This window comes from Lipotes vexillifer, unplaced genomic scaffold (assembly GCF_000442215.2).
Source record: "Lipotes vexillifer unplaced genomic scaffold, Lipotes_vexillifer_v1.1 scaffold1693, whole genome shotgun sequence".
Classification (NCBI taxonomy): Eukaryota; Metazoa; Chordata; class Mammalia; order Artiodactyla; family Lipotidae; genus Lipotes; species Lipotes vexillifer.
The window spans coordinates 396,358-423,154 of NW_006782186.1; the positions used below are offsets into that span (position 1 = coordinate 396,358).

Here is a 26,797-nt window from a genome sequence, read left to right on the forward strand (position 1 = left end):
CCAAGGAAAGGAAGCAAGGAATGACATTTCACAAAGGAACTGAGGCCCAGAAAGGAAAGTAACTTCTTTAGGGGCACACAGCATATTACTTAGTGGACAGCCAAGGTTTTCTTCCTGTGCACCCCTCCAGGCCCAGGCAGACCATGTGGTGTTTCCCAGGTGTCTCCAATACTTTCCTAGGTGAGGGTCAGGTACTGGTACTGGCCCGACCATTCTTCCTGTTGGGTTGGCCACTGAGGTTGAGCTCCAAGGTGTTCAGGATAAACTGCACATGGAGAAGGGTGCTGCCTCTCAACCTCTGACCACCTCCCCTAAGAGGAAGGAGAGGGGCCCTGAATGAGGAGGGGGCGTGTAGGGGAACCCAATTAAGTTTCAGCTCAAAAATGAAGGAATGGATCCACTTGGAGGCAGAGCTGCTGCAGGGAAAGGGGTGCTGGAAGGAATGTGCAATCAGGGGTAGCTGGCTTGTGCAAAGAGCCTTGGGGTGTTAGGGGGCTCCTCTCCGGGGAATTGGACCCTGGAGACCCATGTCCCCTCCAGCTAAGTGTTCCGAGCTCCCACTAGGGTGCAGAGTCTCAGCTGAATCAAAGGATGCCTGCTCGCTCTGCAGTCGTGCGGGCCCCGGGCGCCCAGCCTCAAGGCAGGGGCTCCCCGGGTGCCGCGACCCCGTCCGATGAGGGGGGCAGTAGGACCCAGGGGCCGGGTGACTGCCCGCAGAGGGAGAGGCGGGAGCCGGGGCGGTTTGGGGGAGGTCTTTGGCTTTTTTTTGGCGGAGCCGGGGCGCCCTCCGGAAGCTTTTCTAACTTTCCAGAAGTTTCTCGGGACGGGCGGGAGGTGGGGTGGGGGAACGCCATATATATATCTGGAGAGCGGGGGCGCGGCGGAGAGTGGAATCCGTTCGCGGCTCGAGTGCGGCACTGTGACTGTGGTCCCGGCGCCAGCACAGCCCGGCCAGGTGAGGGGCGGGGGCGGCCCGGGTGGGGCGGGAGCGGCCGGGGAGAGCGGCGGGAGTTTTGGGGGTGCTCAAGAAAACGAGAGGGGAGAGCGGCCCGCGGGAGGGTTTAGGGGCCACTCCAGAGCCCCCAAACTGGGCAGTCCCTGGCACTTTGGGGACAGCTGGAGGGTTCGGCATGGAGAACCCGGGGCTGGGGGGTGATGGCGGAGCGAGCCCGAGGGCCAGAGCAGAGATCAGAGCCGGGATGGGGAGTCGGGGCACTCAGAGGGCCCGGAAAAAGTGCAGGGTTCCGCAGAAGTGTGGGGCAGGGGTGCCGGTGGCAGAGAGGAAACAGTGGGGCTGGGAGCCGGGATGCTGAGGCTCGTCCCTCTGCAGGATCAAGGAGGGAGGAGATGGGGTCTGGAACGCCTTCCAGCAGGGACAGGGAGGCCAGGCTGGCTTTGCATGTCGGGGTGCCTCCAGTTGTGGGGTTGAGGCCCAAGGGCCAGTGGACCAGCCTCCTCACAGGCTTGCTGCGGGGGCATCTGAGCCTCCTGAGGTAGGGTGGTAGGAAAAGGAGGTGAAATAGCCTTGACTTTTACTTGGCTCTTGGGGTCCCCATGGTTTGGGAGGAGTCCCCCACCACGGCTCCATTTCTGATCAGCAGCCTGCACGTGTAGGTTATGGCAGCCAGCACCAGTCTCCCCCACTTCCCTCCAAAAAGGGGTGAGGAGGTGACCAGGTCTGCATCCCCCCACAGAAGGGAGAATGGGGAGCTCCCTAGAAGGCTTTGAGTCACCCACTCTAATTCTGTCCACCGCCACCTGGTTCCTGGAGTAACTGCACGGTTAAGGCTACTTAAGAGGCCGGGGTTCCCTGCCCCCAGCTTAGGGACATTCCTGAGGCGGCTGGAGTGGTGGAAGAATGAAACCGCTTCCAGCACGGCCAGAAAGGCCTGGCCCCTCCTCTTCCCGGGCTTCCGGCTGGTCCCGCTGGTCTGCAGGGCCCGGATGGAGGCCGGATGGAGGCCGGATGGAGGCCAGAGGAAAATCAGGGGGCTTTGGTTCCCTGGAAGTCTCTGGCTGGGACCACACCCTCCTGTCCTCAGGCAGTTCATCTGCCCATCCCCCCTTCCTGAGGCCTCCGGGTCCCCTCCTTTTGTCTCTGGTCACCGGGATTCCCAGCAGAAATGTTTTTTCACGGGCTGTGTAACAGGACACCACATCCAGCCCTCCGGAGGGGCTCTGTGGGTGCTTCTGGGAGGAAGGAGCCCTGTGCTAGGAAGCCTGACCCCCACTGATCCTTGGTGGACTGGAGGTGGCTCCCTGCCCCCTCTCTGGCCTCAGTTTCTCCCACTGTTTGGTGAAGTGAATGACCTCCAAGGTCCTTGTAGATCTGGGACTGGTTACGTCTTCCTTCTGCCAAGGGCAGTGCAGACAGGGTTCCGTATGGGGGCTGGGCCTACCAGGCCCCCTCCAAACCACCACGCCAACTCTGCCCTATCCCATCCTCCTCACTCTTCTGTTTTCTTTCAGAATGAAAAAGGCAGGCATTGACCTCCCCCTGAGGCAGTTTCAAGGTACTTTAGCCCTCCTCAAGTGTTCCAGAGCCCTTCTGGTGGTCCCTCCCCTAGCATCTGCTTCCCTTCCCTCTACTTACAAAAATCTGGAACCCAGTCTCAACTTGGCCTGGCCAGCTGTGGGCACAGCCCTTGGTTCTGGGCTCGTGTATTTTTCTTTGTGGGAGTATAAATCTTCTAACCTTGGCCTAAGGCCTAGGATTTCTCTGTGGCAACAGGGGCTGGGCTGTGGGAGGCTGGCTTGCTTGCAGTGACTTGCCTTCCTCCGTTCCTGCTGCTGGGTTAACAGGGCAGCCCTTCTCCACAGCTGCACATCTCCCTGCAGAGAGTGACGTTGTGGGCTCGTAGCTAGGGCCAGGGAGGCTCCGTGGCACCCCCTGGGACCTGAACCCAGGCCTCCCGCTTCCCGGGTTGGAAGCGCCCCTCTGCAGGCGGGTGCAGATAATTCAATTTCCAGCCTGCCACGTCACCCGGCGCAGGAGCGCAGCTGTGTGGCTGCCTGAGGAATCCCAAACTAGTCATTTGGAGCTTTCTTAAAAAGCCCCTCCCAGCCCTTTAAGGTTCTGGTTGGCTGGGGGTGGGGCTGTCAAGATAGTGCCTGCCACGTGGCAAGGCTGTGAACTAGACTCCGATACTGTCTGTCAAGGGGATGCTGGTGGCCTCTGCAGAGGTCCCAGCTCTGGCATCAGCAGTCTGGACTAAAGGCGGTCTTTAAATAGGATGACCATATGCCTGTTGTCCTGGCCTAATAATTAGTAGTGTCCCCATTTTACTCTCTTAAGTGTCTTTTTTTGTACAATAACTATATGGCCGCTCTGCCTTTGAGGCTCCAGGCCTGGTGGGGAGGTAGCTAGGGCTGGGAGGAAGCCGGCCTGGGCCCTGAGATATTCCCTTCCCAGTCCGTTCGTTAGGGTGAAATTCTGTCTTACCTCTGCAATCCGTACTCTAGGCTACAGATCTCTTTGATGCCTACCCCCAGGCAGCTGTGGGGCTCAGTGGCCTTCCCTCCTCCCACCACCTCACCCCATGGACCTTTTGCTTCTCCTCTGCACTGCACCTCCAAGGAGGTGGCAGCCCAGGGAGGGGGGACTTGGCTTGGTTCACAGGATGGCTGCAGCAGTAGTGTCTTCGCAGAAAGCCAGTGCTCCCCAGGCAGGCTCAAGGCCTGAGGGTCGTCCACCAGGATTCTGAGTTTTCCATCTTCTTGAGGACCAGATGGGATCTGCCAGAGCCGTGGGATCACCACGGTTCCTTCCAAACCTTCCCTTTGCCATGTCATCTCCTCTTCCCTTGTACTGCCTGGAGAAGCGGAAATGACCTCAAAGTGGAAGAGTGTGGAAATAAGTCCATGTGGAGAGACTGTCCTGATGGGAGGCCCCAGAGGGGGGAGAGGGGCTTGTCCTAGGAGCCACTGCTACTGCTGTGGTTTGAGGAGGGGACCTGAGGGCAATCTTGAAGCCACAGAGTAGATGGGCATGTGTGGTGATGACTGTCAGATGGGAGGGAAGAATGGAATCTGAGGTGGCTCAGCTTCCTGGGAGAATGAACACACATCTGGCCACCAGCCTCTGGTGAAGGGGTGTCGGTGTCATTGTTCCTTTGAGCTGTGACTTACCCTCTCCCTTAGTATCCTTCCTCTCAGCTTTTGTCCCCCCCCGGCCCCCCCAGCTTTTGTCCTGGGGATTTCACATCCGCTCCAGGGGCTGTGGGCAGACGGGCAGGCAAGTCCCTGCCGAGACAGAAGCCTGGGCATGGAGACCTAGACCCATACAACTTGGAAAATGGAGCCTGAGGCTCAGAGAGGGGAGCACGCACACATGCACACATGCGAACTCAAGGTCACCCTTGGGGCAGCAGAGTAGAGCATCTGGACTCTCTCATTTAATGAGTGAACCAGCTGGTGACTCATTAACATCCCAGGGCAGAAGGAAAGGCATTCGGGGAGGAGCAGGCCTACACCTCCACCCCACATGACATCCTTTGTCCAGGCCCCTGAGTTTCATGCAGACCCTGAGCCCATCTACCACTTTTTTTTTTCCCACTGGAAAAGGGCCCCAGGGTTGTATGAGATCAGAGCTAATAACTAAAGACCCCAGGTTTGGGCAAGTGGCCCTGGTTTCTGTTCATTAAGGAACAGCTGAGGCCTGTTGTGTGCCAGGCACTGGGGATATAGAGGGAAGCCAGACCGGCTAGGTTTCCTACCCTCCTGGAGGTCAGAGACTAATCAGGGATGGAAACAGTACATAACAAACATAAGTCTAAATGTTAAGTTCAGTGCAAGAAATCAATAGGGCTGAGGTGGGGACTTGCCTGCTTTGGCTAGGGAGTCAAAAAAGGCCTCTGAGAGAGTGGGCAGACGGAGACCCCCAATCTGGGCAACGCGGAGTTAGGTCTGGGCTCCCTAGAGCTCTGGGCCGACTTGCTCCCATCTCCAGGGGACTTGGTGACAGCCAGAAGGCTAGGGATGGTTGTTGGGGAGGAAGACTTCAGGGCCGCCCTCTCTCTGCCACCCTCACAGGTCCTCCGTGGTGCTCACAACCCGCCTCCCAGCCATGCGTGCCCTGCTGCTCATCAGCACCTTCTGCCTACTGGCCAGGGCCCTGGGCGCCGAGGTGAAGAAACCCGCGGCCGCAGCAGCTCCTGGCCCGGCTGAGAAGCTGAGCCCCAAGGCGGCCACGTTTGCTGAGCGCAGCGCCGGCCTGGCCTTCAGCCTGTACCAGGCCATGGCCAAGGACCAGGCGGTGGAGAACATCCTGCTGTCGCCTGTGGTAGTGGCCTCGTCCCTGGGGCTAGTGTCGCTGGGCGGCAAGGCGGCCACGGCGTCGCAGGCCAAGGCGGTGCTGAGCGCCGAGCAGCTGCGCGACGAGGAGGTGCACGCGGGCCTGGGCGAGCTGCTGCGCTCACTGAGCAACAGCACGGCGCGCAACGTGACCTGGAAGCTGGGCAGCCGCCTGTATGGGCCCAGCTCGGTGAGCTTCGCAGAGGACTTCGTGCGCAGCAGCAAGCAGCACTACAACTGCGAGCACTCCAAGATCAACTTCCGCGACAAGCGCAGCGCCCTGCAGTCCATCAACGAGTGGGCGGCGCAGACCACCGACGGCAAGCTGCCCGAGGTCACCAAGGACGTGGAGCGCACCGATGGCGCGCTGCTGGTCAATGCTATGTTCTTCAAGCGTGAGTCCGGAGGGGCGGGGCAGGGCGCGGTGGGGCGGGGCCTCCTCTCCCTGGAGCCCCGCCCCTGGCAAATCAGGTCAGTGTTCACGTGCTGAGCACCACAGCTGGGGCTCCTTCAGTCCTCATTAACAACCCGTGGACCCAGAGGGAGGCACTGTTATTGAACTCTTGTTACATACGAGACACTAGATTCAGAGAGGTGTAGTGTTGTGTCTAAAGGAACGGGACAGAGATGCAAGCCCCACCGAAGGACTCCATAAGATGTGCTCCTGCCGTGTTTCATCACATCAGAGTGTTGTTGCTTGTCTTGGAATCAAATTTAGTAATCAGTTCTATCTCAGTAATGAGCTGGAGAAAGCCTCCACATCTGTGATCATTACTAACCCTCAAAGCAACTTTGGGGGCAGGTGGTGTTACCTCCATTTCACAGGTAAGGAAACTGAGGCTCAGCTAGGAGGAGAGAGCCCGGACTCAGGTCCAGGTGCATCCTGAATTGAAGATTCGATTTGGGCTTAATGTGTATTTTTGAGTAACTATATGGATAGCACTGTTCCTCTCACAGCATGCTGTGAGGATGAGGTGACCCCTCTTTTACAAATGAAGGGACCAAGATAGGGGTGAAAGGTCTTGCAGCCAGTTGGTGACTGAGACTGAATTTGAATACAGGTCTGTATGTGACATAGGGCAGTGCTCATGCCACTGTCACGTATTCATGGTTTTTTGGGTCATTTTTGGGGGGCACAGAGACAGGGCTTGCAGACAAGAATTAAGGGTGGTCTTGGGGCATCCCCTGCCCGGGGCACAGACCTCAGTTAGCAGGTGGGGTGGGAAGTCTAGCTCAGCGCATGTTGCGCAAATGCCTGACAGCTGTCAGGGCGGAGGTAAACATGGTGGTAGCTGAGCTGAGGGTCCTCCTTCTGAAGGCACCCCTGTCATGTTGAAACAGGTAGGCCCTAAATATAGAGAGCCATATCTTCAGGCAGCATGTCCTGGGGCCAAGACCCACACCCCCAAAGCAAGGAACATGTACTCTGTGGGCTGGGTGCTCGGGGGGAGGTGGGCTGCAGTTGAGCCCTGAAGACCTTAACAAACGCCTTGAGCAGGGAAAAATCCAGGGTATGCAGTTGAGGGGAGCGTCTTGACAGGATGGGGGCACGTATTTCTGACCTCGTGTTCTACTTCCGACTACAGCACACTGGGATGAGAGATTCCACCACAAGATGGTGGACAACCGAGGCTTCATGGTGACCCGTTCCTATACCGTGGGTGTCACCATGATGCACCGGACAGGTAGGTGCCTTGCAGGGCGGGGGTGGGGGGGGGCAAAGTGGGGGCTTGAGAGTGCTTGGGGCCTGGCCCGCCCCCGCCCCACAGTGTGCCCAGCGCCGTTTCTGCTCTTCTTCTAGGTCTCTACAACTACTATGATGACGAGAAGGAGAAGCTGCAAATTGTGGAGATGCCCCTGGCACACAAGCTCTCCAGCCTCATCATCATCATGCCCCACCACGTGGAGCCCCTTGAGCGCCTTGAGAAGCTGCTGACCAAAGAGCAGCTGAAGATCTGGATGGGGAAGATTCAGAAGAAGGCTGTTGCCATCTCCCTGCCCAAGGGTGTGGTGGAGGTGACCCACGACCTGCAGGTGAGGGATGGCCCAACTCAAGGGCCTGCAGGGCTTGGAGGGGGGCATGGCGCATGGGGCAACCATTCACCAGCTCAGGTCTGTCCTGAACCCCTCTGGCTGTCCAGGCAGTACTGGGCTGTGCTGGGGGAGGAGGCATGGTCCCTGCCCTTGGGAAGATGGTGATAACATCAATAGCTAAATATTGGGTTGGCCAAAAAGTTCGTTCAGGTTTCCTGTAACATCGTACGGAAAACCCAAACGAACTTTTTGGCCAACCCAATATAATTGAGCATGTGCTGTATGCTAGGCACTCTTCCTAAGCACTTTGTATGTATTAAACTCCTAATTCTCAAAACAACTTTATTAGGTAGGACTATCAACCTTATCTTACAGACGAGGAAAGTGAGGCTCAGAAAAGTTAAATAACTTATCCAGATTCACACAGTCAATAACTCAGACGTTATTGCAGGCATGCCTCATTTTATTGTGCTTCGCTTTACTGCGTTTTTTTACAAACTGAAGACTTATGGCAATCCTGCGTCAAACAAGTCTATTGGCTCCATTTTTCCAACAGCATTTGCTCGCTTCGTGTCTCTGTGTCACGTTTCGGTAATTCTCGCAATATTTCAAACCCTCCACCAGCAAAAAGATTGACTCCCTGAAGGCTCAGATGATGGTTAGCATTTTTTAGCAATAAAGTATTTTTAATTAAGGTATGTACATTGATTTTTTAAGACATAATACTATTGCAGAGTTAATGGACTACAGTACAGTGTAAACATAACTTTTATATGCACCGGGAAACCAAAAAATTCGTGTGACTCACTTTATTGCAATATTCACTTTATTGTGGTGGTCTGGAACCGAACCCGCAATATCTCTGGGGTACGCATGTATAGACTGTTCAAGCTGGAGGATTGTTACCCATGCAGTAATAAGACTAATAATGGCTTTCAGCTCTGAGTCACTTGGCTGGAAACTTAACCAAACCCGCTCAACATCATTTCTCCCTCATGACCACTCTGGGTGGTGGGCAGCAGCTGAGAGAGAAGCAGTGACTCGCTAAGGTCACCCTAGCTAGTAAGCAGTGGAGCTGCAGTTAGTTCTCAAGGTGAAAACTCAGGGTGGCCTTTTTGTCAATTAGGAGAGAAAGATTTTTTCCTCTACTCGAAAGGGAAAAATTTCATCTCATTCCTTCCTTGGATTCCAGAAATGATTCCTTGGCAGGTCTATCACCTACAGAATTGCTTCAGACTTGTTGCTGAGAGAGCGTGGAGAGAGAAAGCTTGAGATGAGATGGGGCTTAGGCTCCAAACTGGAGACTAGTGGAGCTTGTGTGGTCTGTACTATAGACAGCACTGAGGGTTTCCAGAGAGGAGCCACCCGTCTCCCTCTTGCGCTTGTCCCGACTCTACCCCACCCCCTTCTCCTGCAGTTGCTGTCATCTGACTCCCCTTCTTTCTCCTGTGTTTTCCTGGCACCCTGGTTGGACACATTACCTGCTACCCTGCAATAGATTGAGTTGGGAAATTCCAAGAGGGTGATTTGTGCAAAGTCAAGGGGACTGGAAGAGCTGGGCCTAGAATGCCTGTCTCGGGACACCCTGACTCTCAGATCCCTAGGTCTCGTGCCCGTTTGGCCATGCTGGGGAAGTGCACTGTCCCGCAGAAGCCTGGGCCCTGAAGGCTGCTGTTCACTCAGCCAACAGTCCTTTACTGCCACCTATTCTGCACTGAGAGCCAGGGAGAGCCCTGAATATGGGCCCTGCCTTGAGGGAGCTCTGAGCCAGGTGGGAGAGACAGACAGGACCACACACTGATAGCCAGAGGGAGGCCAGGGGTGCTGAGGCCCAGAGAGGCGCGGCTCCAGTCTTGTGGGATAGGGAAGCCTTCCCGGAAGACATGGAGTCTAAAGGGCCCTACAGAGACAGGGTAGCCACTGAGATGCCATCGAGGATGCAGTTTCAGGGAGGCTGTTGAGTGGAGAGCAGAGTGGGACATGCTGAGGGTTAAGGCTGCAATGCAAGCACAGTTCACAGGAAAGAGCTTGTCCTTGGCTTCCAGGGGTTGTGCGGAGCCTTGGAAGAGGGTGTGTGTGTGTGTGTGTGTGCGTTTTGACTTTTTACTATGGAAATGTATAAAAATATATTAAAATTAGAGAGATTAGTATCAGGAACCCTCATGTATCCATCACCCAACATCAACCATCGTCAACTCATGACCAATAAGGATTCATTTATACACACCCATTCCTCGCCCATCAGATTATTTTGAAGCAAATCCCAGACATCATATCACTCTGGAAAGGTTTTAAGCCCCAGAGTGATGTGGTCATAGCTGTCCTTAGGAGTCTTTCTCAAACTTGAGTGTGTCAAGAATTACCTGGAGAGTTGGTTCAAAAAGGTTCCCAGCCCACCCCCAGAGATTGTGATTCTGTGGCTCTGGGCTGGAGCCAGGGAATGTGTGCTTCATGTAAGTCCCTGGGGCATGCTGATGCTGGCAATCCACCACCCACAGTTTGAGAAGCACAGGTCAAGATGGCTCGGCAGGGCCAGGCATAAATTCTGCCTTTTCCCCCTGACCCTTAGTTTCCTCATCTGTGAAGTGGTGATTGGAAGCTGTTGCAGGGTTTTCATGAGAATTAGGAAAGCAGTGCTTGGCAGTGCCCACGCCATGTCTGGCACACAGAAGGTGGCAGGGAGTGGTAATCTCTGCTCTGAGGGAAGAGACGGGAGGAGACAGCAGGCGGTGTGGGTGGAGGGTGAGGGTCTAGGAGCCTTACCTACTGTGGCCTCACCGGCACTCACCTGGTCCTGCAGAAACACCTGGCTGGGCTGGGTCTGACTGAGGCCATTGACAAGAACAAGGCAGACCTGTCTCGCATGTCCGGCAAGAAGGACCTGTACCTGGCCAGTGTGTTCCACGCCACCGCCTTCGAGTGGGACACAGACGGCAACCCCTTCGACCAGGACATCTATGGGCGTGAGGAGCTGCGCAGCCCCAAGCTCTTCTACGCCGACCACCCTTTCATCTTCCTGGTTCGAGACACCCAGAGCGGCTCCCTGCTGTTCATCGGGCGCCTGGTCCGGCCCAAGGGTGACAAGATGCGAGACGAGTTGTAGGGCCCCAGCGTGGGTGTGGGATGGCATGGGGCAGCGGGAGGCTCCTGAGACACATGGGTGCTATGGGGGTGGGGAGCTGAGGTACTGATCTTGGATGGTCCACGGGGTGGGGGTGGGAAAACAGGGGCTGGCTGTGTCTGAGCAGACCTTCCCAGCCAGGATTCACTCTGCCTGGACACAGGCCCCCAGATGTCAGGATGCTGAGCCCAGAGACCCCACATCCTGTGGGAGCTGGGCAGTAGTCGTGGAGCCCTGCTCTCAGCCCTGGGATCCAGGCTGCCTCGGTCAGTGTTCATATTTATAGCTGTGTGCTTTCTCATCTGTGAGACAGAATCGAGCTGGGGGTTCAGCCAAGCCCTCATGGAATGGGGGCCCTCTTCCTGATACTACCACCACCTCAGCCCCTCCCCGGCTCCCTCCCAATCTTCTCACTTCCCTCAACTATAAAACTAGGTGCTGCAGCCCCTGGGACATGTACCTGCCCCCCCATGGGTCTGACCCCAGTGAGGGGGTCGGGTATAGCTTATGGGGGGGCAGGGGGAGCTCTTGGGCAGACTCCAGTCAGGCATCATGGGGATGAACATTTTCTTTTTCCTTTTATAGATTTTCAAAGATAGGGAGGAAAGGGGGGAAGTGAGCCTTTGTTGCTGTCAAACAAAGATCTTATTTGTACAATTGTTTTTTTCAATAAAATTTTCCAGTGAAATTTTGTCAGAGCATGGAAGGAGATTGGATCAGAGATTCCCATCTCATTCTTCCCCGGGGATAAGGGCTCCTTCTGTTAAGCCACGTTTGCTACTAATAGCCCTTGTCAGGCCCTGAAATCCTGGCAGATAACTGCAGATATACCGTGTGGCAGGCCCACTGTGTGCTGAATTGGAAATTGTTCTGGCTCTGGCTACCCTGGAGAGATGGTGGCTGCAGGGCCGGAATGACAGCGCTGGACCTGGAGCCCAGAGCTTTGCTGTCCTGCTGTGCAGGGCCCCAGGGTCCCAGTCTTCAGCCCCCTAGGCTTTCACTTAAAGCTGACCTCATCCACATCCAGGGCCAGAGGGCACAAGCTCAGGCTGCCCAGCTGGGCAGGACTGTGTGAAGAAGGAGCTTGTGGGAACCTTGCTCTGTGTTTGGGTTTTTGCAGCAGGAGATGAGGGACCTGGTACAGTCCTCACATTGGTTACCTTTCATGGTCCTTGGGGCTCCTGACATCACAGCTCAGGGAGGGAGAGGGCAAGTGGGATGCACGGGACAGAAGACCAGTGGCCAGGGAGGCAGAGGAACAGAGGAAACTGGATTCATGTCCCATCTCTGCTGTTTGCTGGCTGTGTGACTTTGGGAAGGTCACTACCTCTCTCTGGGCACCTCTCCAGCTTCTGTTTGCCAACAACTCTGCCCTGGGGGTTGTTGGTCCAAGGAGGGAATCCCTGCCTGGCTGGGCAACCTAGTTGGACCCAAGATGTGAATGGGGCTGCAGAAGGGCCAGCTGATTCACTCCCATTATTACCATAATGCAACACAACTGTTGAGAACTCCAGGTCTGTTCTGTTCTGTGCTGTGAACCCAATAAATTAGATCTCTGCCCTCAAGAGGCTTCATCTAGAAGTGGAGACGTAGGGACGGTGACAAGTATGCTTGGTACACACTGTGTTCCAGTCCCCTGGATCATTCTGTTCCCAGACATGCCACACTTACTCTCCTGCCTCAGGGCCTTTGCACTAGCTGTTCTTTCTGGCAAGTGGTTCTTCTAGACCTTTGCAAGACCGCTTTTTTGTCGTCCAGAACTCAGCCTAAATGTCATCTACTCCACAAGGCCTTCCCTAACCACCCAGTATAAGCAGCTCGTCCACAACATCAGTTTCTTTTCTATGTTTTCTTGTTTTACTGACTCAGTGCTCCTAAATTATCCACCTATTGACACATTTGGTCTGTCCCCACTGTCCCCACTACTAGAATGGAAGCTCCACGAGACAATGACTTTTTTTTTTTAATTTTTATTTATTTATTTTTGGCTGCATGCGGGCTTTCTCTAGTTGCGACGAGCGGGGGCTACTCTTCGTTGCAGTGCACGGGCTTCTCATTGCAGTGGCTTCTCTTGTTGCGGAGCACGGGCTCTAGGTGCGCGGGCTTCAGTAGTTGTGGCATGTGGGCTCAGTAGTTGTAGGTCACGGGCTCTAGAGTGCAGGCTCAGTAATTGTGGCACATGGGCTTAGTTGCCCCGTGGCATGTGGGATCTTCCCAGACCAGGGATCGAACCCATGTCCCCTGGATTGGCAGGCAGATTCTTAATCACTGTGCCACCAGGGAAGTCCCCATGTCTTGTTCATCACTGTATGTCCTGCATTCAAATTCAGTGTCATACATACATAAGGCACTCAAAACATTTTATTAAGTGAAAGAGCTCTGTTAGAAGGGCACCAGGGCTTCGGGAATCCAGAAGGGTGCTATGGGTGGGTGCCATGACTGCCATGGGGAGATCAAGGAAGACTCCCAGGAGGAAGTGACATGTGGGCTGCCTTGAAGGGTAAGTAGGCATTTCTTGATCAGAATAATGATTTTAATAATACCAGCTGGTCCTTCCTTTGTATTTTGCTTCTACTATGTGCCGAACACCATGTCGGTCACTTGATATATATAAATTTTATCCCAGCCTCCTAACAGCTTGGCTAGGTAGGGATTATTCCCATTTTACAGGTGAGATAACCGAGGCTGAGAGAGGTTAAGTGACCTGCCTGAGGCTCCATAGCCAGTGGGGCTGAGCTGGGAAATGCTCCTAGCCAGCTGGAGAGTTGTTCTTCCTCCATGACACACAGAAAGGGCAGGAAAGGAACTGGCCAGATTTCAACAGGACAGGTGCATAACCTCAGTCTGTATACGTTGTCCAACTTAGTCCCCACAATAGCCCAGTTAGGTGGGAAGTCTTCCTACTCACACAGGTATAGTTCAGAGATGGGGAGACCGGACTAGAAGTTGGGACTCCTGGACCCAACGCTCAGCCTGCAAACAGCTTCCCCACCAGGTGGGCATGGGCAGTGAAGGAGGCAGGGCTGAGTGTGGGGCTGCCCAGATGACACAGAGGGGGCCCTGAGGCCACCTGCCTCCATCCAGGCACAGGCGGGAGGGTGGTGGGAGGTCTATGCTCCCACCTCACAGTGAGGGGTGGGGTTGCTGGCATGAAGGGTGGCAGGGCAGGTGGTGGAGGTGGATAGGTCAAGGTTGGGCTGGGGCTGGACCAGCCATGTCAGCACCCTTGATGGCCCATCACAGCTCTGTGTGGAGCTTTCTTGCCACCTGGAGGCCACTGAAGGGACCTCCGTGTTATTTCCACCACTGTGCTTGTTAAAAGTCTCAGAGAGATGACCCTGCTGCACTGTGTGGGTCCTGGATGTGAGTGCAAGTGTGGGGAGATGGGGATTAACCTTTACTGAGCACTGACTATGTGCCCTGCACTGCCGGGTACACATGAGGGAAGCTCTTAATTCTTAGAGCTTCCCTCAGGGGTAGCTATTACCATCCCAAGTTATAGAAGAGAAAACTGGGAGAGCTAAGCTATGTTATATAACTTATCAAGACAGGAGTTTGATGCTGCAGTCAACAAATTACATTGTCAGTTTGTCAGCTGAATTCACAGTGCTGCTAGATCTCAGGTGAAATTTAGGGCACTGATCTCAGGGAGGGAATTAGAGGACATATGGCAGGATTTGGTTGATTTAGAGCACCCCTAGCTCCAGTAAATCCCCGTGCAGCACAAGCTGCCTTGCCTGAAGACCTTGAAGTGACCTTGTCTTGGAAGTTAAAGTGTTCTAGTTGTTTACTGCAGAGAAACAAGCCACTCCACACTTAGTGGCTTAAAATGACAATTCATTCTTTTTCACAGTTCTGCGGGTTGGCTGGGCAGTCCTTCTACTGGTCTTGTCTGGGTTCACTCGGGTGACTGCATCCACTGGATGCTGGGCTCAGCTGGGATGGCTGGGCACTGAGCCTCTCTCTTATGTGTGCCTGTGTCCTCGTCTTCTTCCTGGCACAGTGGTGGCCTCAGGATTCTGAGAGGATAAAGGCGGGAGCTAAGCCTCTGAGGCCTGGGCTCTGCAGCTTATATCATGTCGCTTCCATCACATCCTGTTGGTCAAAGCAAGTCACGAGGCCAGCCTGGATTCAAGGGGTGAAAAAGAGACTTCAAGTCTGGATGGAGAGAGCAGCGAAATATCATGAGCATGATTTCAATCTACCCCACAGGGGGAGGCCAAGTCTCTTCACGCACCAATCCCATTGTCTCCAGTCCCATAACTGGAATTAGACACTTTCCTGTCTCGGAAGACTAGTTCCAGAGTCAGATGGGGGAGGAAGAAGCAGCCACATCAAAAGAATTGCAAGATTTTGCTAACTTATATCACCAAGAAGTCTGGATAATATATGTGGGAATGTTTTCTGTGGCTGCTAGTTCATGGAGGCAGGAACACAGTTTTCACTGGGCTAGATTTATTAATATGGGTACATTTACCTAAGATTCTAGAGTCAGTGTGCCAGTTTGAGCAGCTAGGAGTGGTTTTCATTGTTTGCTTAGCTGGTTGACTGAAACCTGGATTCAACCGAGGCCTATGCTTGATTGATATTGAAATGCCAGAATTCCTTGCTTTAACATAGAGGAAGGAATCCAGTGCTAAGGCAGGGAGCAATGTTGATGTGGATTTACCCTGTGTGACCCACTCACATACTCCCAAGCCAAGTTCCACACCCCTGACTTCCTCTTACAGAGCCTGGAGGAAATTCCCTTCACCAAGACATGGAGAAACATGTTAGTGAGGGGAGCATCTCTGAAACATGATGCAGTATTTGTTCTCTGCAGGCTAGGGATACTAGTGAAAGACACTGCCACAGAAATGGGCTCCATGATTTTAGTGGAAATGGTGGAATCCCAGGGGAGCAGAGCACAGACAGCAGCACTTGGCCATCTGGGACGTCAGATGACAAGTGGTACTCAGAATGGTCTAACCCACAGATGTCTTTAGCAAAGACTAATTGTTTAAGGGCCAAATAGGACCAAAGGGACCAAATAGATAGGCAGCCTCTAAGTCCTCCTTAACGTATAACAGAAACACCAAAGCAAAACAACAAACAAAACCCTCCAGGCCTGGTAGCAGAAGCCTGATTTGACCCACTATGAAAGAGAACTTTGGTCCCTCACCCAAAGCCCCTTGAGTGGAAGAGAGGTCAGTACCCTTCAGAGCGGCCCCTTCAATAGCACCCCAGATACATACTGTAAATCTTCCTTTTAGCAGCCTACCTTCCACAAAGGGCCCTAGGCTATTTGCCAGAGAACTGTGCTCTGTGAAAGGAAAATACACAGGCTTTTCAGGGATTAGCAGACCTTGAGCTTCTCTAATGCTAATTCCTGAGGACATAGAAAGCCACTGTGTAGAGGTTTAGGTGTGCCAGGTGACAACTGGAGCTTTGACTCAAGTCCAGGCATGGTGCCTGGACTCATCCTGCAATTGTATTTTTAGCTTCACGGTGTATAATTGAAATTTACAGCACACATGAGCCTCTAGACCTGTGGAATAAGGGCCATTATGGTAGAAAGGGCCAAGTGGAAGCTTCTGGAACTTTTTCTTCTTACCAATCAGTAAACTGGTACAGATCTGGGAGAATCACAGAAATTTGTGCCCTCATCAAAACTTGAGAGATGTAGGCTGGTTTCTATTACATCCCACTTAATTTACTTCTTTGGTCTGTGCAGAAGGCACAGGTATTGGAGAATGACAGCGAATTATCATAAGCTTACTCAGATGATTCCAGCAGCTACTATTCTAGGTATGGTCTTTTTATGGGAGCAAATATACATATATTTTGTTACTTAATGTGAAACTATTTATCTGAAAAAGAATTTTTTTTTTAAACTTCCTCTGCGGAAAATACCAGAAGCAGCTTTCTTTTTCTTGGCAGGGACAGCAATACAGCTTTCTCATCTTGTCTTGAAACTCCCCAAGTCTCTGATTCTCTGTTACAATGTAACCTGTGGGGATTTTGACCATCCTCCCATAACACACAACATCATACTTGTCTACTACACTGATTACATCATGTTCCTAGGATTCAGAGAGTGGAAAGTAGCAGGTACTTTAGATGCATTGATAAGATACAAATGTGCTGAGAATGGGAGATGAATCCCATAAGAACATAGGGCTCTGCCCCCTGAGTGAAGTTTCTGGGTGTTCAGTGGTCTGGATCGTGCCAGGAAACATATATTAGTCAGGGTTCTCCAGAGAAACAGAATCAATAGAAGATACAGCTATAGATATGTGTATATAGAGATAGATACAAAGAAATGTATTATAAGGAATTGACTCACAGGATTATGGAGGCTGAGAAGTCTTGTGATCTTCTGTTTGTAAGCTGGAGACCTAGGAGAGCCAGTGGTATAGTTCCAGTCCAAGTTTGAAGTTCTGAAAAGCAGGAGAGCTGATGGTGTTTAGTTCCAGCCTGAAGGCAGGGGAAGACCAATGTCCTAGCTTGAAGACAGCCAGGCAGAGAGCAAATTCTCCCTTACTCAGCCTTTTATTCTATTTCAACAAATTAGATGAGGCCCACCCACACTGGGGAGGCCAATCTGCTTTACTCAGTCTCCAGATCCAATGTTAATCTCATTCCTTACAAACACACCCAGAATAATGTTTGACCAAATATCTTGGCACCCAATGGCCCAGTCAAGTTGACACATAAAATTGTCACATCCTAAAAAGTGAAAGGAATTTGCTGTTTTCTGTCCCTAGTAGTAGTAAGGAAGCACACTCGTTGGGCTTCTGTGTATTTTGGTGGCAATGTATGTCACATTTTGGTGTTCCGCTCTGATTTATGGAGTAACTAGTAAGAACCAAACTGAGTTCATCCTCCTGCCCAAACCTTCCGTTTCCTATTTTCCTATTCATTCACTCAACACATAGTTATTACATATCTATTGGGTGTGTAGGCAAGAATGAAAGATTCTGTAATAGGCAAAGAAATCACTGCTATAATAAAAATGATGGACAAGAACAAGTGTTGACAAGAATGTGGAGAAACTAGAACGTTCATATGTTGCTGGTGAGAATATAAGATGGTGCAGCCCTTGCCCCCCAAGAATCAGGTCTAAGCTCACAGAGGATGTTAAACTGGATGGGCTAAGATGGAGAGGGGGTAAAAGTATAGGTGCTTTGATGGATGAGGGGGTAGGCTGGCCTGACTTGGGAATGGGGGTGTGTAGAAAGGGCAGGGAGCTGGGGGGTCTGGATTATGGGGCCTCTGAGGGATGGGCTCAGATGTGGATGGCTACAGGAGTATCTGGGGCAGGCATTAACACCACACAATCTGGGCAGGCTTTGGGAGCTCCGCAGCCAAACATGGTGCAGGGCGGGGGTGGGGCTGCCAATGCCCCTCTGGCTGGGCTGGGGCAGCCATAGTGACAACCTATGTGTCTTCTCAGGATGGCCTAAGCCTCCTGGACCTAGGGACAGGGTGAGGCTCTAGGAAAATGATTAATATTAGAGTTCCTGCCCACCCTGGCAGTGAGAGGAGGGGCTCCAACTTGATTTAATTTGATTTATCAGAATAAAGAAATGCCTCATTTCTTACACCCTGAGTGCCATCATGTAATTCACATACAGAATTACAAACTGTGATATAGGTGACGTAAGAGGGGGTGGCCATAGAGATAGAGAAAAGGCAGATTCACCATTTATTTAGCTGGCAGAGGGCGCAGGTCTTAGTGACGGATTGGAAGTGGAGGGCTGGAAATTGGTGCAAAAAAATATTTCCAGGTTTCGGACTGAGAATGGCGTGCATTCCCCATCCCCTTCCTCTAGGTGATCCATCCTCACCGCGACAAAGACAAAGACTACGGAAGGTGCCGCTGCAGTACGACTTGGCCCCATGGTCTACCCTGAATCCACACGCACCGCCTCCTCACTACACAAAAATGCCAAAAAGTGCCCAGGCAGTGCGGGGGTGCCCCCGGCAGGTGTTCAGGGCGGGGATCACAGCGCGAGAGTAAAATCGCAGTCTTTCCCTGGATCCGCCACCAGGGGCTCCAGCGAGGCCTCAGCCCAGCTCCAAGAGGGCCCCCCAGACCCGCCTTCGGGTGGCGCGCGCCCACGGGTCCCCAGGCTTCTCTAGCCAGCCCGCTCCCAGGCCCTGGCCCGACCCCGCGCCGAGAAGCTCCTGCAACTGGGCCCGGAGCCCAGACGGGGAAACTGACCTGGCCGCACGGGCAAGACGGCGTGCGCGTGCGAGGACGGCCGCGGCTGGGGACAGGGGCTCAGCGCCGCCCGCCCGGGGGGCATGTCGGATCCCCAGCTGTCAGATTCAGAGCCGGGAGCCTGGTTAAAGAGCTCTTGGGCGGAGCCTGGGCATCTTCGGGATCCGAGTTTCGGATGCCGGCACGCTTCCGAGGCCGCTCCGCTGGGAAGGGCCGCCGCCCTCTCCTTCCCGCAGACAGCCGCGTCTGGGCGGGGTTACTGGCCGTGGCCCGCCGGGGTCCTTTATATGGATTCGCCAGGCCGCCGAGGGGAGGGATTGAGAGGGGGTGGAGACGACGCGTGCTGGGGAGGGGCTGGGAAATGGCTGCAGCTGGGAAGAACCAGGCTTAGGATGAAGTCTGCATCTGAGAAGGGCCAAGAGCCTCTAGTTCATTTCCCGCCTTTCGCCGCCCCAGCCCAGGGCGGGGGCCTGAGCCGACCACCTCCGTCACTAGGCCTTCTTCCAATGCAGTAGAGAGCTGGGCGTGATGCAGGTGAGGCGGTGGCCAGCAGCTCAATCCTGAGCTGGAGGTTTTCTGCCTCAGTATCACCTCTTATCATCAGAGCCACTTTATCATCAGGAGGAAATTGAGGTGGCTGGCGCTGGGCTGGAGGTCGACCTGCTTCCTCCACCGCCGCCTCTCGGTCATCTACACTCTCTCCCTCAGCTTTGGACGCTGGGCATCGCTCTCCTTATTGAATCACTCCTGGCACCGCAGGCCCTGGTCTCTCCTTACGGCTTTGGGCGAGCCCTTTCTCAGCTTCCTTTGTGCCCTTCTCTTCCTTTCTTTAAAAAGTCATCAGAGCCTTGGGCTGGGCCCACTTCTCTTTCCATTCTGACAGTGTCCCTGAGGGAGCTCAGCCTCCCCATGTGGGGCTGACCCCCACACCTTGTTTCCAGGCAGCTCTGTCTTCAGAGGGGGAGCCCTGGTAGCCAGTGGCTTTCTGGACATTTGCCCCTGGATGTTGCCCATCACAGAGAGAGCACCGTCTATGTGGCCCGTGGGAATGTGTGTGCCATGGGACCAGGTGTGTGGGTCAGAGGGAGAACTGAAAGGAGGGGCGCGGTGTTCGTACACAATGCTTCTTTAGCGTCGGCATGGTCTTTTCTTATCTGCAGGGCCCTATTAGAATTCAAACGGCAGCAAACTCTGTGTTGGGTGAGCCAGGAAGAATCCTCAGTGTATGTGTGTGTGTGTGTGTGTGTGTGTGTGTGTGTGTGTGTTTATAGAGGTGGCTTGTGGGACAGAAAACCCTGGTGCTGTTGGGAGTGGGGTGAGGAAGCGGGACTGGGGCCTGTTGCTCAGAAAACTTCACCATTTGGAAGTCATCAGTACGTCCTGTGATTTCTCAAGCTGAGCTTCTTTAAAAAGAGACGTTTAAAAAAGAGACCTTTAAAAGGGGTTAGTGTTCATAATGGGTCTCAAAGGTCTTAAAGGGGTAGGAGTGTTCCTTGGGAGCCAGCTTTGGTGGGGTCAACAGGTGGAGCTCTCCCCACACCCCCAGGCCCCTGAGGGCTCTGGGTTTTAAAGGGGAGGCTACTGTGACCCACACCAGTGGGATCCTAGCAGGACCCATCTCTGAGCAAGGCTGAGCCCTAGCCCCCAGCCTTCTTCCCAGTAACACACTCACAGCCTACAGGACTGACTCCCTGACCCCCTCCCTGAGGTCCTGGGGTTCAGAAAACTGGTCACCCCTCCCTGGTCTCCGTTGTCTGCCCCAGAGGCCTGCTACACCCTTTGGTCAGGCCCTCATGAAAATCAGGTTTCTTTGATTCAAGGACTTCCAGAGGGGGCTTACCCTGGCCCTCCCAGCCACATCCATGATACCCCTTCCTACCCCTGCTGCCTGGGCTGTCTCTACTGCATAGCCACTTTCTCTGAGAAGGCTTCCTGGATGCCCCTACTAGATTTTCTTTCTTCGCTGTCCTCTCAAAGCCAGGCCTTTAGTTGTCCTAGGGCTTCATCCCACGCCACCTTTTATTGTCATAAGACTGGAACTTCTGTACCACAGTGACCTCATGCCCAGCACTGAGCGAGGCACAAAGTGAGTGTTAAGGACAAGTCAACTGCAGGCATGAATGAGTGGGGGACTTCAGGCATTGTTTTAAAAGCCCTGGCTGAGCTGTCCTGGATACTGAATGAGGACCAGCAAATGTTAGGTTCTGCCCTCATGAGTGTCCTGGGACCCTTCTGATCAGAGGCCTTGTTTACTCAAGAAGCATGACCTCTGGAGGATCTTTAGGACTGAGCCCTTGGCAAACAACTGTCATCCAGGATTATCCTGGGCCAGCTGGGTCCCTGCTCCTGCTTCCTCTGCAGGTTTCAACTCTGAACAGTCAGCTTGCTGCAGTTTGGTACCTAGGCTTTCCTGGAAACTGACCTGTGAAATAATAGAGCTCTTAAAACCCTCGAAATTTCCTGGGTTCTAGCAGTGTCTTTTGTTTTAATGAGGGGACTCTTGGTGGCTTCTGGATCACTTCGGGTTGGGGGCTGGTCACCAGAAAGACCAAGTCACGATTAGAAGCTTGGAATTTTCAGCCCCACCTTCCATCCTCTGGGAAGGGGAGAGGGGCTGGAGATTGAGTTAATGATTGATTATGCCAGCATGATGAAACCTTCATAAAAATCCCCAAAGTTTGAGGTTCGGAGAGCTTCTGGGTTGCTGAAGACACTGGCAGGGTGGTGTGCTTGGCAAGGGCAGGGAAGCTCCGTGCCCTTTCCCCTATACCTTACGCTATGCATCTCTTCCATCTGGATGTATTCTTTATCCTTTGAGGATAAATCAGTAAACATAAGTACGTGTTTCCCAGAGTTCTGTGAGCCATTCTAGAAAATTATTGAACCCAAGCAGGGGGTTGTGGGAATGCTGATTTATAGCAAGCCAGTCAGAAGTACAAGCAAGAGCCTGGGACTTGCAATTGGCATCTGAAGTTGGGGGGGGCGGGGGGACAGTCCTGTGGGACTGAGCCCTTCACCTGTGGGAGCTGACGCTGTCTCTAGGTAGATAGCGTCAGAATTGATTTCAATGTAGGGCCCCCCAGTTGGTGTTAGATAATTGCTTTGATGTGAGGGACCTCCTCCACCCCCGCCCCCCCCCCAACCACCTCTGGTGTCAGAAGTGAAGTGTGGTCACAGTGTGAGAGTAAAAGGGAAACATGTGTGTCCCGCCCACACCCTCACGATGGGGTCCTGTCCTCAGTCTCCAAGCAACTCCCACCCACTCCCATCTCATACCGACAGCTCACAGGAGCTGGGAATTTCTCAGATGGCCCGGATGGATGAATGCAGAGCCCTGCATGCCCACCCTCAAATGTGCATGGCGCGCGCACACACACACACACACACACACACACACACACACTCCCTCTCTCTCTCTCTCTCTCTCTCTCTCTCTCTCTCTCAAATGAAGCCAGACAGGGAGAGAGACACTGCTGAGCCAGAGGGACAAGTTTTATTAGATTCCAGCAAGACGATACAATACGTGTTTCATGCAGATTAAATAAGTGTCTTTGCTGCCCCTGAGAGGGAGCATTTTCATTGCCAGCTCCTTCTTTGGCATGTCAAGGGGTGAGTGTCAAGGAGAACTCTCAACATATTCTGCATAGGGGACAGTTGGGATCATGACTGGGGGTGGAGGTGATACAGTGGGCAGCTGAGGGCTCCTGAGACCTTGAATCTTCAGAGGCTCAGGGACCACAGGACCTTGGTCCTTTGCTGGTGGTGGCACCAGAGGACCTTGATCTTTCAGAGGCACTGGGGGTATAGGAACTTGATTCTTCACAGGCTCTGGGACCACGGGGCCTTGATCCTTGACTAGTTCTGGACCTTGATTCTTTACAGGTTCTGCAATTACAGAATCCTGATCCTTTAGAAGCTCTGGGGCCCCTCCACCTTGATCTTTGACTGGCTCTGGGACCACTAAACCTTGATTCTTTACAGACTCAGAGAGCACAGAAACTTCATTCTTCACAGGTGCTATGACCATGGCACTTTGATCCTGCGGTTGCTCTGGGACCATAGGACCTTGATCCTTGACAAGTGCTGGGCCCATGGGGCCTCTACCCACAGGTTCAGGGGCCATGTGGCCTTGATTCTTGACAGGTGCTTGGACCCCAGGGCCTTGATCCTTGACAGGTGCTGGGGCCACGGGGCCTTGATCCTTCAGAAGCTCTGGTACCACGGAACCTTGATCTTTAACTCTTGCTCGAACCATAGGACTTCGATTCTCTAGAGGCACTGGGGCCAAGGAATCTTGGTCCTTGACTGGTGCTGAGATCACAGAACCTTCATTCTTTAAAGGCTCAGGGACCACGTGATCTTGATCCTTAACTGATGCAGGGACTATGGGACCTAGATCCTTCAGAGACCCCGGGACCACAGGAGCTTGATCCTTCAGAGGCTCTGGGACTGTGAGGTCTTGACCCTTTGAAGGCTTTTGGATCACAGGACCTTGATCTTTCAGAGGCCCAGGGCCCACGGGACCTTGATCTTTGTCTGGCTCTGTGGTTACAGGACCTTGACTCTTACGTGAATCACTGGTGGGTTCGACCTGGTTCCTGCAGAGGAGAGAGAGGTGGTCACTGTGAGGGCCAGCGCTCAGGCCAGGGACAGGGCAGAGCACAGATTGCCTGATAAGTCTTGGCCTAGTGGAGCCTGGGCAGGGCAGCTCTTGCTGGAGAGTCAGGAGGAGAACCTGATCTCCACGTCCTTAGTACAGAATGTGGGGCAGGGCGGGGAGCAGGCTTGGGAACTGGTCATTCAATGTGCTTGCCAATTGATTATAACCTGCGCGTGGCACGGAGGGCAGCCCCCGGGTGACAGCGGCAGCACCGTAGCGGGACTCAGAGTCCTTCAGTGAGCGTCCTAGCAGCCTGTCCACCCCACACTCCACAGGCCACGCTTCCTTCCTCCAGAATACCTGGGCCCATCCTGGGGGCCCATCTTAGCTATTCTCTCAGAGGACCCTACAGGCTAGGGTGCTCCTGTTCTCAGGGCCTTCCCAGACTCCTTCCCTCCCCAACCCCCTAGTTAAGTGCTGAGTGGGGAGGGGCAAAGGGTCCAAGGCATGCATGAAAGAAAGAGGGAATGGTCCTCTTCCCCACCTCCCTGAAAAGGGAAAACATAAAAATGTATTTTATCACCGACATTGCTTACAATAGCCAGCCGGCCGGGGTGACAATAAAAAGCAGACCAGCTTTTAATTGGTTTTATTATTGCTTTTAAATTCTCTATAAACAATGCTCCCCATTGTCGCCTGTATCACATTTGGTAGGTGACTGGCTGGGACTCCCCGTTCAGGCAGTGAAGAGGCCCTGCTTCCCTCGCTCCGTCCCCACTCTGGCTCCCTCTACTCTTCCTGGGCCCTTGCCCTCACTTACTCCAAAGCTCTGGGGCTGATTTCCCGGCAACCAAGAGTCCAGGCCTCTCATCAGAACCCTCACAGGCTGCTCCACCTGCCTCACCGTGGACCCCTGCCCCACCTCTCGGCCCACCCACATCATGGAGAGCAGGTGACATCACTGACACCAAGGGCAAACGTTGCCACACTCAGACCACCCCAGTCAAGATGAGAGTGCACCCTCCTGCCCTGCAGGCTGGGCTCAGCCAGTGTCACAAGCCTATGCACACTTACAGCACATTCTACTTTCCAAATCACTTCTTTCCAAAGCTCATTTCAGCAACCCAGCAATCCTGTGAAGCTCGAAGGGAGGATTTATTACCCTAACTTGTATGATATACAGATGAAGAAACTGAGGTCGAGTGGGCAAGTGATATGGGAAGTGAGGGGGCCTGCATGGACTGTAAAGTCTGGGTCTTTCCACTCCTGGGGCCTGTGCTCCTTCCCTTATAGCATCTGCCACATAGTAGGTGCTCAATCTTGGTTGTTATTATTACTGTTTTACACATTGCAGTCAAGGCTTTATGCTTAAAATCACTTCAGTATTTTAACAGTTCCTATAGTTTAAAGCTGGTCCAGTAAGACTTCTACTTGGTAACACTTTCTTAGCTCATTATGGTTTTGTCTCTCTGGGCCCCAAGTGTGTCACCTATTTCATTGGGTAAAATGATATTTACTCAGAAATTTATGATGATCAGAAATTATGTACATAGAGTACCTTGTACCATATTACTATGTAATATTATAATTATTTTTCTATTTACTTACACACATCTGGACTATTTTTATTCTGACATGTCATCCTGATCCAGAAGCTTTTTACTATATTTAGCACCTTGAGCCCTTAGGAACTGACATCTCTCAGCAGAGTACACAGTACCACAGGCAGCCTGTCCATCCAGTCCCTCTTGATGTCTCTGAGCATCACAGTGGACAGAGAGGGGCCGGGGTGGCTCGCTGGTTCAGCACAACACAGAGCACAGCTGTCCCGGCCACATGAACCCAGCTGGCTGCCATCAGTAGGACCTTAGTGTCTGTGGAGGGAGCCAGGCAAGGCCACGAAAAACATTCAGAATCCAAGGATGGCATTAAAATACCTCTAATACCTGGTGGTTGGCCAGAAAGGAAAAATAAAAACCTAATTCAGAATAGAATCCAGCAGGACACTGATTAGATGAATCCTGTCTGGGAGTGAACAACTTGGGTAGAGCCATCCTGAAAGGGGTGATGAAGCTGAGATAGGAGACAAAAGAGGTGACCAGGGCTTAACTTGATCTCAGGAGCTTGGGTTGCAAAACCTATCCCACTGGCAGGACATGGACTCAGTGTCCCATTGACAGGACATGGACTCAGTGTCCCCTGCTGGCATGGAGATTTAAAAGAGAGCCAGACCCACAGCATGGGGTGCAAAGTATATTTTCCTGATGTTTGTGGCACTGGCTCCCACGCCCTGCCTCATTTTTCTGCTTAGTGAGCATTCTCAGCCAGCTGTGAACTAACCATAAATTTGCTCAGATATACACCCCTATGTTGCTCTGGTTAGTAAACTTGTTTCCTTAGTAAGTGTTTTTAATCATGGAAAGATTTAGAAAGAAGATTAGAAATGATAAATTAAATCAAATCTATATATTACCTTTTTTGGGTATTAAATTTAGGAAAAATCTGTGTAGATTTAGTTTGAAAGTATTTGTAATGTTTAAAATAATTTGGCATACTATATATCTAACAGATTAGCTTTGTGATTCCTATATAAAAGGTGTAATTTAATAATTGATTTAGACTTGATTTTAAGTTGAAAGATATAAGTTAACTGTCCTGAAGCTCTCATACTGTAAAGAAGCCAAGTCTGGACTTTTGGAAAAGCCACTTGGAAAGGCCATGTGGAGAGAGCAAGAGGTACCCAGCCAGCTCCCAGCTGCTCTAGCCCCCGGCCGTTCAACTCACCCCAGTTGATACACTGGAAATTTTAGGCAAGGCCATGTGGCTGACAGGGTCTTGGTGCTCCGGCCGGGTGTCAGGCCTGTGCTTCTGAGGTGGGGGAGCCGAGTTCAGGACATTGGTCTACCAGAGACCTCCCAGCTCCATGTAACATCAAACGGCAAAAGTTCTCCCAGAGATTTCCATCTCAATGCTGAGACCCAGCTCCACTCAATGACCAGCAAGCTACAGTGATGGACACCCCATGCCAAACAACTAGCAAGACAGGAACACAACCCCACCCATTAGCAGAGAGGCTACCTAAAATCAGAATAGGGTCATAGACACCCCAAAACACACCACCGGACACGGTCCTGCTCACGAGAAAGATCCAGCCTCATCCACCAGAACACAGGCACCAGACCCTCCAGCAGGAAGCCTATACAACCCACTGAACCAACCTTAGCCGCTGGGGGCAGACACCAAAAACAACGGGAACTACGAACCTTCAAACTGCAAAAAGGAGACCCCAAACACAGTAAGTTAAACAAAATGAGAAGACAGAGAAACACACAGCAGATGAAGGAGCAAGGTAAAAACCCATCAGACCAAACAAATGAAGAGGAAATAGGCAGTCTACCTGAAAAAGAATTCAGAGTAATGATAGTAAAGATGAGCCAAAATCTTGGAAATAGAATGAAGAAAATACAAGAAACATTTAACAAGGACATAGAAGAACTAAAGAGCAAACCAACGATGATGAACAACACAATAAAGGAAATTAAAA

General features: G+C 52.6%; 2 protein-coding genes across 2 annotated transcripts in view; one reads left to right on the plus strand and one right to left on the minus strand.

The window, feature by feature from the left end:
* Window positions 1–801: 801 nt before the first annotated feature.
* SERPINH1 (serpin family H member 1) lies at window positions 802–11,135 on the plus strand. Its single transcript, XM_007455031.1, has 5 exons — window positions 802–955; window positions 5,032–5,687; window positions 6,879–6,977; window positions 7,094–7,326; window positions 10,127–11,135. The coding sequence occupies exons 2-5, from the start codon at window positions 5,066–5,068 to the stop codon at window positions 10,427–10,429; spliced, it is 1,257 nt and encodes a 418-aa protein (XP_007455093.1). The 5' UTR covers window positions 802–955; window positions 5,032–5,065; the 3' UTR covers window positions 10,430–11,135.
* Window positions 11,136–22,269: 11,134 nt separating this feature from the next.
* The window catches only part of MAP6 (microtubule associated protein 6), an 89,172-nt gene continuing 84,644 nt past the window's right edge, over window positions 22,270–26,797 (minus strand). Inside the window, exon 5 of the mRNA XM_007455032.1 lies at window positions 22,270–23,251. Within this exon, the coding sequence (XP_007455094.1) occupies window positions 22,270–23,251 (982 nt within the window). The remainder of the gene's footprint in view (window positions 23,252–26,797) is intronic.